The sequence below is a fragment of the Thalassophryne amazonica genome, chromosome 16, assembly GCF_902500255.1.
Source record: "Thalassophryne amazonica chromosome 16, fThaAma1.1, whole genome shotgun sequence".
NCBI lineage: Eukaryota > Metazoa > Chordata > Actinopteri > Batrachoidiformes > Batrachoididae > Thalassophryne > Thalassophryne amazonica.
The window spans coordinates 33169351-33183408 of NC_047118.1; the positions used below are offsets into that span (position 1 = coordinate 33169351).

Sequence of the window (14058 nt, forward strand, 5' to 3'; positions counted from 1 at the left end):
TATCATTTTTAGATTTAGAAGTGTTTATTTCTCAATAACCTTTACAAAATATATGTGAAACATAGATTTATACAGAAATAAGCTGTTTCTGAGCATTTTCTACCATCTTGGTTTATTTTGTTTAACTGAGCAGCCACCTGATGTCACACTGTCTTTCTTTACTCTGATTGGCAGTCACCGTGTGCTTCCCAGTATCCCTCGCGCAAGTTGGAGGAAGTCCCCATATGATCTATGAAATCGCTATTAAATGTAGGTCATAGCATCTGATCAGTTGAATTTCTCCCCTTCAGGGGTTGAAATTCCAAAATATTTTTTCCAGACAGTATGAATTTTGATCATATTTCCTATATCATATTGTGAATCCCTTATTTAAAGGTGAAGGAATAAAGAAAATTCATTTTATGACTTAAATCTTAAAAAAAAAACCCAGAAGAGTTATACCTTTAAGCTAGCTATATTTTGTGAGTTCAGTATTTTAATTGCCCTGCTTTGAACAGAAGAAGTCAGTAAACATCCTCAGGCCAGAAACCTGTTTTTGTGTTGTTTATGCTTCTATTTTGTTGTGGAGGTTTGCAGTGCATCTGTGTTTTTACTGTATTGTTTGAAACTGCAAGCGACACATTCAGTTTTCCATCGGCTGTAGGTTATTTGCGTTATTTGTCTTTGCAAGCATTTCACTATGTGCAAGATGATCTATGATGCAATTACAGCATCTCTTTAACGGATGCTGATGTTTTTGGTGGGTATTTTTTTAATGCACCGTAGTTGTGTGAAAAGCTTATCTGCAAAATGTATCTGTGACGACTGAATAAGATTTCTTTTAAAAGCAAGTTAACAGCAAGAAACTGAAACTTCCTGCGTTGCCAGCAGTGATACCTGAGCACACACACATGCCTGCACATGTTTAAGAGTAAACTAGACACTGCATGACCAAAAGTGTGGCTTCTTTTTCCATACACACACTGAGGAAGAATCAATATTTTCTCTTAATGCATCCTGTTGAGACTCAAGAGTCAAATGAAGCAGATCTAATTTTTAACTGCTATTGTTCTTTCAGAGAAAACTCCACAGAAACTGGGAATAAAAAGCAGGTTTCCGGTTTTGTGATAATAACAACATCCTGGTGAGTAAAAACAAATCTACCGCAGATTTGGTTTTCTTGTGTGTTTGATTTTTGTCTGTTTAATGTGACAAATATTGATGTAAATGCAGATGGAAGGAGATGGGTTCTATTCGGTGATGAGGACACGGTTTGTTCTTTGCTGTGTTTACGTCGTGTGCTTCACTTCAGCAGTGTGCAGCAGCAGGGGTGAGGATTTCTTTGTATGTGAGATTACATGAAAAGAATTGATTTTTTATTTTTAAATTCTCTTTGCTCATATTCAGATGATAAATGGCATAGATATATAGTTTATGAGGTTGTGCTGAGCCATTGGGCTGAAGAGATTCCAGTTTTATTTTGTTCTCTCTCTCCAAAGAAAATAAGAATAAGGGATGAAAACGGACAGCTTTTGTGTACAGTTTTAATCAGCAAGTGTGTGTGTTTGAGATTAGATTAGATTAGATTAGATAGAACTTTATTGATCCTTTGGGAAGACTCCCTCAGAGAAATTGAGGTTCCAGCAGCACTGTATAGCAGCACACAGGGTAAGAAGCACACAGAGTATCAAAAGTGAAAGTTAAAAAAAAAACAGTTTGCAATTATAAATACACAAATCAATAGTGGTTTACTGGCTACTACTGTTCCTCTCCTTCCCGTCTTCTGTCTTCCTGTTACTCCTCCTCCACCTGAGTGAGGAGTTGTACAGTCTGATGGCCTGAGGGACACAGGAGTTTTTCAGTCTGGTGGTTCTGCACTTGGGAAGGAGCAGTCTGTGGCTGAAGAGGCTCCTCTGGTTGCTGATGACGGAGTGCAGAGTGTGACTGTTTGTTTGTACCATTTTATGAACTCTGATCACATATTTGTAGTTTCCATAGAAACGAAGTTCTGCAGACTGCCATTTGCTTGGTGCTCCACATTTAACCCGAGGTCAACATCAAGTGCACTAACTGCATGCACCACCATGCACAAACTGTGTGTACCAAGTGCGTACGCCACTGCACAACAAGTGCCTGTGCCAATGTAGCTAAATTTGCCATAATAACATAACAAATGTGCATGGGTGCCTGCGCACATGTGTGCATGAACCAGTTTGTGAACTCTGACCACAGACTTGTAGCTTCCCCAAAGGATCAAATGAAGTTCTGCCGACTGCCATCTGCTCGGTGCCCCACATTTAATCTGGTTTGGCATTAAGGTCACTCTGTTATGTGGGAGTATTTACACAATCCTGGTGGAGGACTTGCAAACATGGACATCACAAATGACCCAAATGCGGGAGCTCTTTTGCAAACAAGTCCTAGAAAAATGCCAGGGATTGCACCAGAGTTACTCGTGTTCACAGGAGTTGTTTTATCTCAGAAGGCACTCTGAATATCATCCAGAGGAGTCTTAGTAGAAATCCAGGGCTGTATGAGGAACTGAGAAAGTGACTGTGATTCGCAGAGGGGCTGCATCCTTTACACTCAGCATCTGTGATCTAGTGGCCCTCAGCATGCTTACAGAGGAACTGAAGCACTATGTTCCTCTAATCTCCGCCCCACCCCATCAGTTATGGGAAGTGACAGCCATAGGAATAAATACTTTGGTCAAGTGTATGAGATTGATCCTCCTGACAGGTTTCAGGACATATCCAGGGTCATGCTTCTGATTCCTGATCCACCAGTCAGCTGCAAACCGCTGAGTCTCAAGAAGATTGTAACTACAACAATGTGAAACAGCTGAGCACAAACAAAGTTGAAAGGATTTGAGATATGAAGGCAAAACTTCTTCAGGTGGTTGGAGATGCTCTTCTCCTGGTACCCTTAAGCATAGGATCCAATCCTAGGTGCTTTCTGCTAAAAAAAACAAAAAAAACAGAGCAGTCTGGTTTCATGCCCAAGAAGTCAACCACCATCTCCATTCTAGCCCTGTGAGTACATGTTGAATGCATGCATGAATAGCTTCTTTATGACCTGTGTTGTTTTTCCACAAACTGTTTGATTCAGATCTGTCATATCCCCAGTGGGCTGGTGGGCATCATAGCTGACCTCCACACAGACACTGTGAGTGTTGTGGGGAGTGGAGGCATAGTATCTGGCTTCTTCACAGTGAATTATGGTGTCTGTTAAGGATGCATTCTGGTTCTCACTGTGTTTAGTAGTTGCATAGACTAGGTTCTGGGTAAGGCTGCAGACTCCAACAACTTGAGTGCCTTTGCAGACAATGCTACAAGTTTTGTGTAATCAATGGATGTCCTGATTGCAGCAGTTCAGAAGCTGGGTGAAGAGTTGGAGTGTCTGGGCTTTGCTGCTGTCTTGGATCAAAAGTAAGATACAGGTTTTCAGTGACTTGCTGGACTCAGCCATGGGAGGTGTGTCTGTATGCAATGAAAGTCTTGAACTTACTGAGAGCTTCTCTTATCTCAGCAGTCACATTCATGTGTCTAAGACGTGTCTAGCCTTTGAGGTCAAGAGACATCTTGGAAGAGCTTATGAAATCAGGAGGTTAACAGATTGAGGTGTTTTATGATGCCTATATCTTTGCAGGAGAATGAAGGTCCAAGTCTTCAGGGTCCTGGTGCTTCCAGTCTTACGTGAGACTGAGATTGTAACCAGTGACCTAAGGCAACAACTGGATGTTTTTGGTACTAGGTCTCTCCAGAGAATCCTTGAGTACATTCTTATGGAATGTCAGGGAACATGTCAGGTACAATACGCAGGTGGACATGGGCCAGCAGTTGGATGCCAGTGAGGACAAAGGATGATTTAGTAATGTGATGAATGCTATGACCAGCGCATGCTCCTTGGCCCGACCAACAGTTAAGGACTGGAGCAGACTGCAGTGTATCCTCCATGCAGCAGAGAATCAAATCAAATCAAATCAATTTTATTTATATAGCGCCAAATCACAACAAACAGTTGCCCCAAGGCGCTTTATATTGCAAGGCAAAGCCATACAATAATTACAGAAAAACCCCAACGGTCAAAACGACCCCCTGTGAGCAAGCACTTGGCAACAGTGGGAAGGAAAAACTCCCTTTTAACAGGAAAAAACCTCCAGCAGAACCAGGCTCAGGGAGGCGCAGTCTTCTGCTGGGACTGGTTGGAGCTGAGGGAGAGAACCGGGAAAAAGACATGCTGTGGAGGGGAGCAGAGATCAATCACTAATGATTAAATGCAGAGTGGTGCACACAGAGCAAAAAGAGAAAGAAACACTCAATGCATTATGGGAACCCCCCAGCAGTCTAAGTCTATAGCAGCATAACTAAGGGATGGTTCAGGGTCACCTGATCCAGCCCTAACTATAAGCTTTAGTAAAAAGGACAGTTTTAAGCTTAATCTTAAAAGTAGAGAGGGTGTCTATCTCCCTAATCCAAATTGGGAGCTGGTTCCACAGGAGAGGAGCCTGAAAGCTGAAGGCTCTGCCTCCCATTCTACTCTTACAAACCCTAGGAACTACAAGTAAGCCTGCAGTCTGAGAGCGAAGCGCTCTATTGGGGTGATATGGTACTCTGAGGTCCCTAAGATAAGAAGGGACCTGATGATTCAAAACCTTATAAGTAAGAAGAAGAATTTTAAATTCTATTCTAGAATTAACAGGAAGCCAATGAAGAGAGGCCAATATGGGTGAGATATGCTCTCTCCTTCTAGTCCCCGTCAGTACTCTAGCTGCAGCATTTTGAATTAACTGAAGGCTTTTTAGGGAACTTTTAGGACAACCTGATAATAATGAATTACAATAGTCCAGCCTAGAGGAAATAAATGCATGAATTAGTTTTTCAGCATCACTCTGAGACAAGACCTTTCTAATTTTAGAGATATTGCGTAAATGCAAAAAAAGCAGTCTTACATATTTGTTTAATATGCGCTTTGAATGACATATCCTAATCAAAAATGACTCCAAGATTTCTCACAGTATTACTAGAGGTCAGGGTAATGCCATCCAGAGTAAGGATCTGGTTAGACACCATGTTTCTAAGATTTGTGGGGCCAAGTACAATAACTTCAGTTTTATCTGAGTTTAAAAGCAGGAAATTAGAGGTCATCCATGTCTTTATGTCTGTAAGACAATCCTGCAGTTTAGCTAATTGGTGTGTGTCCTCTGGCTAATCTATTAGATAAATATGATTCAAACCACCGCAGCGCAGTGCCTTTAATACCTATGGCATGCTCTAATCTCTGTAATAAAATTTTATGGTCAACAGTATCAAAAGCAGCACTGAGGTCTAACAGAACAAGCACAGAGATGAGTCCACTGTCTGAGGCCATAAGAAGATCATTTGTAACCTTCACTAATGCTGTTTCTGTACTATGATGAATTCTAAAACCTGACTGAAACTCTTCAAATAGACCATTCCTCTGCAGATGATCAGTTAGCTGTTTAACAACTACCCTTTCAAGAATTTTTGAGAGAAAAGGAAGGTTGGAGATTGGCCTATAATTAGCTAAGATAGCTGGGTCAAGTGATGGCTTTTTAAGTAATGGTTTAATTACTACCACCTTAAAAGCCTGTGGTACATAGCCAACTAATAAAGATAGATTGATCATATTTAAGATCGAAGCATTAAATAATGGTAGGGCTTCCTTGAGCAGCCTGGTAGGAATGGGGTCCAATAGACATGTTGATGGTTTGGATGAAGTAACTAATGAAAATAACTCAGACAGAACAATCTCAGAGAAAGAGTCTAACCAAATACCGGCATCACTGAAAGCAGCCAAAGATAACGATACGTCTTTGGGATGGTTATGAGTAATTTTTTCTCTAATAGTTAAAATTTTATTAGCAAAGAAAGTCATGAAGTCATTACTAGTTAAAGTTAAAGGAATACTCGGCTCAATAGAGCTCTGACTCTGTCAGCCTGGCTACAGTGCTGAAAAGAAACCTGGGGTTGTTCTTATTTTCTTCAATTAGTGATGAGTGGTAAGATGTCCTAGCTTTACGGAGGGCTTTTTTATAGAGCAACAGACTCTTTTTCCAGGCTAAGTGAAGATCTTCTAAATTAGTGAGACGCCATTTCCTCTCCAACTTACGGGTTATCTGCTTTAAGCTGCGAGTTTGTGAGTTATACCACGGAGTCAGGCACTTCTGATTTAAAGCTCTCTTTTTCAGAGGAGCTACAGCATCCAAAGTTGTCTTCAATGAGGATGTAAAACTATTGACGAGATACTCTATCTCACTTACAGAGTTTAGGTAGCTACTCTGCGCTGTGTTGGTATATGGCATTAGGGAACATAAAGAAGGAAACATATCCTTAAACCTAGTTACAGCGCTTTCTGAAAGACTTCTAGTGTAATGAAACTTATTCCCCACTGCTGGGTAGTCCATCAGAGTAAATGTAAATGTTATTAAGAAATGATCAGATAGAAGGGAGTTTTCAGGGAATACTGTTAAGTCTTCAATTTCCATACCATAAGTCAGAACAAGATCTAAGATATGCTTAAAGTGGTGGGTGGACTCATTTACATTTTGAGCAAAGCCAATTGAGTCTAATAATAGATTAAATGCAGTGTTGAGGCTGTCATTCTCAGCATCTGTGTGGATGTTAAAATCGCCCACTATAATTATCTTATCTGAGCTAAGCACTAAGTCAGACAAAAGTTCTGAAAATTCACAGAGAAACTCACAGTAACGACCAGGAGGACGATAGATAACAACAAATAAAACTGGTTTTTGGGACTTCCAATTTGGATGGACAAGACTAAGAGTCAAGCTTTCAAATGAATTAAAGCTCTGTCTGGGTTTTTGATTAATTAATAAACTGTAATGGAAGATTACTGCTAATCCTCCGCCTCGGCCCGTGCTACGAGCGTTCTGGCAGTTAGTGTGACTCGGGGGTGTTGACTCATTTAAACTAACATAATCATCCTGCTGTAACCAGGTTTCTGTAAGGCAGAATAAATCAATATGTTGATCAATTATTATATCATTTACTAACAGGGACTTAGAAGAGAGAGACCTAATGTTTAATAGACCACATTTAACTGTTTTAGTCTGTGGTGCAGTTGAAGGTGCTATATTATTTTTTCTTTTTGAATTTTTATGCTTAAATAGATTTTTGCTGGTTATTGGTAGCCTGGGAGCAGGCACCGTCTCTACGGGATGGGGTAATGAGGGGATGGCAGGGGGAGAGAAGCTGCAGAGAGGTGTGTAAGACTACAACTCTGCTTCCTGGTCCCAACCCTGGATAGTCACGGTTTGGAGGATTTAAGAAAATTGGCCAGATTTCTAGAAATGAGAGCTGCTCCATCCAAAGTGGGATGGATGCCGTCTCTCCTAACAAGACCAGATTTTCCCCAGAAGCTTTGCCAATTATCTATGAAGCCCACCTCATTTTTTGGACACCACTCAGACAGCCAGCAATTCAAGGAGAACATGCGGCTAAACATGTCACTCCCGGTCCGATTGGGGAGGGGCCCAGAGGAAACTACAGAGTCCGACATTGTTTTTGCAAAGTTACACACGATTCAATATTAATTTTAGTGACCTCCGATTGGCGTAACCGGGTGTCATTACTGCCGACGTGAATTGCAATCTTACCAAATTTACGCTTAGCCTTAGCCAGCAGTTTCAAATTTCCTTCAATGTCGCCTGCTCTGGCCCCCGGAAGACAATTGACTATGGTTGCTGGTGTCGCTAACTTCACATTTCTCAAAACAGAGTCGCCAATAACCAGAGTTTGTTCCTCGGCGGGTGTGTCACCGAGTGGGGAAAAACGGTTAGAAATGTGAACGGGTTGGCGGTGTACACGGGGCTTCTGTTTAGGACTACGCTTCCTCCTCACAGTCACCCAGTCGGCCTGCTTTCCCGGCTGCTCGAGATCTGCCAGAGGGAAACTAACGGCGGCTAAGCTACCTTGGTCCGCACCGACTACAGGGGCCTGGCTAGCTGTAGAATTTTCCATGGTGCGGAGCCGAGTCTCCAATTCGCCCAGCCTGGCCTCCAAAGCTACGAATAAGCTACACTTATTACAAGTACCATTACTGCTAAAGGAGGCCGAGGAATAACTAAACATTTCACACCCAGAGCAGAAAAGTGCGGGAGAGACAGGAGAAGCCGCCATGCTAAACTGGCTAAGAGCTAGTAGCTGCGCTAAGCTAGCGGATTCCTAAAAACATGCAAAGTGAATAACGTGTAAATAATTTAGAGGTGATTCAGCAGAGGGAGTGCTTTAGTTAAGGCACGTGAAGATAACACTGTGAAACAAATCGTTATCTAGGTAACTAGATCAATCTAACTGCGCAGATTAAACAGCTAACAGATACAGCAAAACACTGCTGTGCTCCGGAACAGGAAGTGATACAATACCGCAGTGAGAGCCAACCACCAGTAGAGGCAAGCAAGAGGTATGATCAACTGATCAAGGTGATCAACTGCAGTCTACCATCCCTACAGGACCTGTATATCTTCAGGGGCCTGAGGCAAGCAAGGAAGATTGTGGTTGATCCCGCCCATCCAGGTCACAAACTTTTTGTCACCCTCCCCTTTGGCAGGAGGCTGAGGTCCATTAGGACCAAAACCTCAAGACACAAAAACACCTTTTTTCCATCCGCAGCTAGACTAATAAATAATACCAGAGACCCCCACTTACCCTGCCTTCCCCCACCCACTACCACAAAGTACAGATTGATCATCCCTGCACTGAAAGGTACTGTATATCTTTACTCTAATCACCTGTTTTTGCACAGTCCCAATCCATTACATTATATTTACTTAACAGTGAACACAGTTTTGCCTGACTCTTTTACTTCTTGCAGAAGTGTTTTTTTTTCTTTTCTTGTTGTTTATGCAACAATAACACCAGATTAAATTCCTTATATGTACTTACTTGGCATAAATTTGATTCTGATTCTGAATCCGTTGTTTATTATGCAAACAGAATACTTACTGTTCCATACAATAGAATTACACTACATTAACTATTTAATTTCTAATAGTAATTCATTTCAGCACTTATTAATTTCAGCACCTTATTTATGTTTTGGCCCACAAATATTTATCAAATTTTCCATCCTGAAAATTCTTCCATATTTTTAAACTATTCTTTAATAAGTCTGTGTATGTGCTTTAAGCAGGACTTTTATAATTATTATTGCAATTATTATAAAGGATGTGAAAGTGGTGGTCTGTCTGTACGTGCTCTAAATCGACACTTTGACCTGCCACCTGTGGCTGTATACAGTGAGGAAAATAAGTATTTGAACACCCTGCAATTTTGCAAGTTCTCCCACTTAGAAATCATGGAGGGGTCTGAAATTTTCATCTTAGGTGCATGTCCACTGTGAGAGACATAATCTAAAAACAAAAAAAATCTGGAAATCACAATGTATGATTTTTTAATAATTTATTTGTATGTTACTGCTGAAAATAAGTATTTGAACACCTGTGAAAGTCAATGTTAATATTTGGTACACTAGCCTTTGTTTGCAATTACAGAGGTCAAACGTTTCCTGTAGTTTTTCACACACTGTAGCAGGGATTTTGGTCCACTCCTCCATACAAATCTTCTCTACATCTTTCAGGTTTGGAGTTTCAGCTCCCTCCAAAGATTTTCTATTGAGTTCAGGTCTGGAGACTGGCCAGGCCACTCCAGGACCTTGAAATGCTTCTTACGGAGCCCCTCCTTAGTTGCCTTGGCTGTGTGTTTGGGGTCACTGTCATGCTGGAAGACCCAGCCATGACCCATCTTCAATGCTCTTACCGAGGGAAGGAGGTTGTTTGCCAAAATCTCGCAATACATGACCCCATCCATCCTCCCTTCAATACAGTGCAGTCGTCCTGTCTCCTTTGCAGAAGAGCACCCCCAGAGAATGATGTTACCACCCCCCATGCTTCACGGTTGGGATGGTTTTCTTGGGGTTGTTCTCATCCTCTAAACATGGTAAGTGGAGTTGATTCCTCTAGATCATCCAGATGGTCACTGGTGAACTTCAAATGGGCCTGGACATGTGCTGGCTTGGGCAGGGGGACCTTGCTGCCCTGCAGGATTTTAAACCATGACAGCATCATGTGTTACTAATGTAATCTTTGTGACTGTGGTCCCAGCTCTCTCCAGGTCATTGACCAGGTCCTCCTGTGTAGTTCTGAGCTTTCTCAGAATCATCCTTACCCCACAAAGTGAGATCTTGCATGGAATCCCAGACCGAGGGAGATTGACAGTCATCTTGTGTTTCTTCCACGTTCTAATAAATAATCATAACAGTTGTTGTCTTCTACCAAGCTGCTTGCCTGTTGTCCTGTAGTCCATCCCAGCCTTGTGCAGCTCTACATTTTTGTCCCTGGTGTGCTTAGACAGCTCTTTGGTCTTGGCTATGGTGGACAGGTTGGAGTGTGATTGATTGAGTGTGTGAACAGGTGTCTTTTATACAGGTAACAAGTTCAAACAGGTGCAATTAATATAGGTAAAGAGTGCAGAATAAGAGGGCTTCTTAAAGAAAAATTAACAGGTCTGTGTGAGCCAGAATTCTTGCTGGTTGGTAGGTGTTCAAATACTTATTTGCAGCAGTAACATACAAATAAATTATTAAAAAATCATACATTGTGATTTCCAGATTTTTTTTTGTTTTTAGATTATGTCTCTCACAGTGGACATGCACCTAAGATGAAAATTTCAGACCCCTCCATGATTTCTAAGTGGGAGAACTTGCAAAATCGCAGGGTGTTCAAATACTTATTTTCCTCACTGTATTTGGGGTCAAGGGATTGAATGTTAAGGTCACATAGTCATGAAATTTGCTATTTACATGTGCCTAAAACAATTACACAGCCCTGTATAGGTTTGAATATTTAAACCAGTTGTGCTCAAAACTGGGATCATTTTGTGTTTACTGGTACCCTAAGAATGTAAAATAAATAAATAAATAATTATTTTCTGACTGCAATGTTCTTTTCCCCGTGTGACCCCTCTCTCAGATAATTCACTCAGTCATCAAACTATGATGCTGCGGACCAGTCCAGAGGTGGTGGCACGCTGTGGAGACAATGTGACCCTGACATGTGATGCCAGTTCATCACAGCAATTCGAGATTAAGAAGTTTATCTGGATAAGTCCAGAAAAACCTGTATGCCAGTTCAGGGGGGGGAAACCTGACCCTGGGGTCGTATGTGAAAATAAATCACAACCTCTGCAGAGCTCACTCAGTATGACCCTCATCAACATGCTGCCGGCCAAACAGGGAGAATACATCTGTAAACTGCATTCCACTCTCGCTATCAAGGATAGCACAACTATTGTCAAACTACAAGGTGAGTAAATCCATTTTCACCCAAATCAAGAATCCTGCATGTCTATAAGCAGAAGACCTGAAAATTAAATGAATGGATTTGGAGCTGGGGCCAAGAAAGAGATTATTGCAAAATCTATTTTCTTTCAACTTGGCAGATGGATGGAACAATTAAGTAAGAAAGAATACCTTCAGTTTTGGAGTGGATCCAAATAATATGGAATTGCTTGTTTGTCTATTATCAGGCTATTTTCTGCTTTTTATACTGTGCACTATTCAGCTCCGCGGGTTCACGATGTGCTTACACTCATCACATCGCTCATCAAACAAAAATGAAACTGTATGGAAGACAAAAATTAAAAATGAAATACAAATATAAACTAATGGAAAAGTACAAAATTAAGATAATTCTGGATTGTACCATATTTTCAAGTTGGTTTTCTTCCTCCCTGGGTTTGCAGGCTGTGAAAGCCAAGACAGTGCTGGCCACTAATTACTCATTAAAAAAAAAAAATTAAATACAAAACTTTACTTTAATGCATCACTGCTTCACCTCAGGTAGATTTGGCAGCTGCTGTGCTCTAGTGTGCTTTAACAATTTACATGTGGAACCCTTTAATCGCCAGAAAACCTTGCAATTCTGAATTTCTCATATAAATAGCAATTTACCAGTTGCTGGTGCACCTGCTTGTTAAAGGATATGACACTCTGCTTTATTTCATGTTCTATCCAAAACACACCCATAACAAATAACACAAATAAATCAGACTATGGACCCTCTAAACAGAAAACAAGTTGGACGCTTCCAATACACCTCTGCTATCTTTCTTAGATTTTGTTCCATGGATCAAGAAAGAGCCTTTAATGGTACTTTTTCCTTTAATTTTCCAGATAGAACTGACAGGTTATCTGAAAAAGAAAACGGTTTTCAATTAAATTTTGTGTAGCAGTAAGTCTTGGGTCAAAGTAGCCATAATTAGATTTTGAGCAAGATGTTAACTGAGGATCATTTATAAATTAATATTTTTATAATGTCACCCTTTGATTTCCATGTTATTGAGAGTTTGGTGAAACAGCACCCCACTTGTAATTCACTCAGTGAAGGCCAGACGTACAGGATTTTGGGGTCTAAAACTCTTTCAATTTTTACTCAAACTCTTCAAAACATGGTGCAGCAATCAGTCTGATCAGACATAATGACTCCATACATTTGGGGATTGGTATTGATCTGGATCAGGACATATTGTACATTCCTGGATCTTGTCTGTACTATCGTCTTGCAAGTTCAACCACTTTTCAACATTTTCATCAGTTTGTTAATTATTCATGTACTTCATGAAACCTGAGATTTGTTGCAGAGACAGATAAAAAGAATAATCCAAATTTGAACAGGGAAGTATACTTTGCACAGTGATGTTGATGAACCTGCTGGCTTTTTTGGAGGACTGCAAGTATTTTAAAAAAATGCTATTAGTATCAATATAAATTGTTCAGCCTTTGTGCCTTTTGTTTTATCCAATGTCACCAGTGTCTTTTTCATTCCAGAGTGTTTCCAAAGTAATGGATCTTCTCAGAATAAGTCTCATGCCGAGTGTTGGTTCAATGGATTTTACCCCAATGGTACAGTCCACTGGTTCCATGCAGGTGTTAACCTGACTGAATCCGCCAGCACACAACAAGAACTTAATGAACATGGACTCTACAACGTCAAAAGCATCTTGAAGCGTGAGCCCCAAAACACAGCCCACTCATATACCTGCTCTCTGTGGATACCTGCCCTGGGGAAATATCAGTCCAATCTCCTGGTGCTTCGGGGTGAGTCCAGATCATCAGGAAGCAGGGTTAGTATACCCTGGATGTATGCGTTGGTCACAATACTTTTGATAATGTTCATGACGTAAGTGCATCCAGTGTCACTGAATGAAAATCTTTACCAGTAGGACAGGCGGGCAGTGCTTCCTGCAGAGTTTACAGGCCTACATGTTGCAAAAGACCAATGACTGGAGTAGAGGAATGTGTTGGTTAAATAGTTTACATAATCTGTTTGAGGGATTGGGTGATAGTTCAAGTCATGCAAAATAATGAGTGTTTATGCAGAGCTTATATGGGGATAAAGCAAAGGGTGGGGCAGGGTTAGCAAGGCAGTGCAGTCCAATAACTGTAGGTCAAAATGTCTGTATGTTATCTACCTGCCTACCTGTATGTTACATTCCTAATAATTTTCTCCATGAGGGATGACAAAAATGAGTTCATGCCATACCATGGCTCTTTTCAAACATCCCATTTCATGTGTAAGCTTGTACTGGGAGCAGCACAGTGGCTTAGTGATTAGCACTGTTGCCTCACAGCAAGACTGATTCTCACCTGGGGCCTTTCTGTGTGGAGTTTGCATGTTCTCCCCGTGTTTGCGTGGGTTCCCTCCAGGTGCTTCGGCTTCCTCCCACATCCAAAGACATGCAGGTTAGGTGGATTGGAAACTTTAAATTGTCTGTAGGTGTGCGTGCGGGTGTGAAAGTGTTTGTTTGTCTATATGTGGTCCTGCGATAAACTGGCGTTCTGTCCAGGGTGAACACGCCTCACGCAGTCCAGTCGCCAGATCTCAGTCTTAAGGGGGGCTTATGAAATCCACCAGGTGGGCACCACCATTAATAGCTTATTTTTGGTTATTTTTACTATTCACGCAGCCCTAATCCCTCACAATAATCATCACATTAACCATGACCGGACCAGCGCTCTCTCTCTCTCTCTCACTCACAC

At 41.2% G+C, this 14058-nt stretch overlaps 1 protein-coding gene across 1 annotated transcript; it reads left to right on the forward strand.

The window, feature by feature from the left end:
• The first annotated feature begins 945 nt into the window (after nt 1–945).
• Nucleotides 946–13707, forward strand: LOC117528105. Its single transcript, XM_034190658.1, has 4 exons — nt 946–1123; nt 1213–1309; nt 10991–11323; nt 12847–13707. Exons 2-4 carry the CDS (start codon nt 1213–1215, stop codon nt 13200–13202), a joined length of 786 nt encoding a protein of 261 aa, XP_034046549.1. The 5' UTR covers nt 946–1123; the 3' UTR covers nt 13203–13707.
• The last annotated feature ends 351 nt before the right edge of the window (nt 13708–14058 follow it).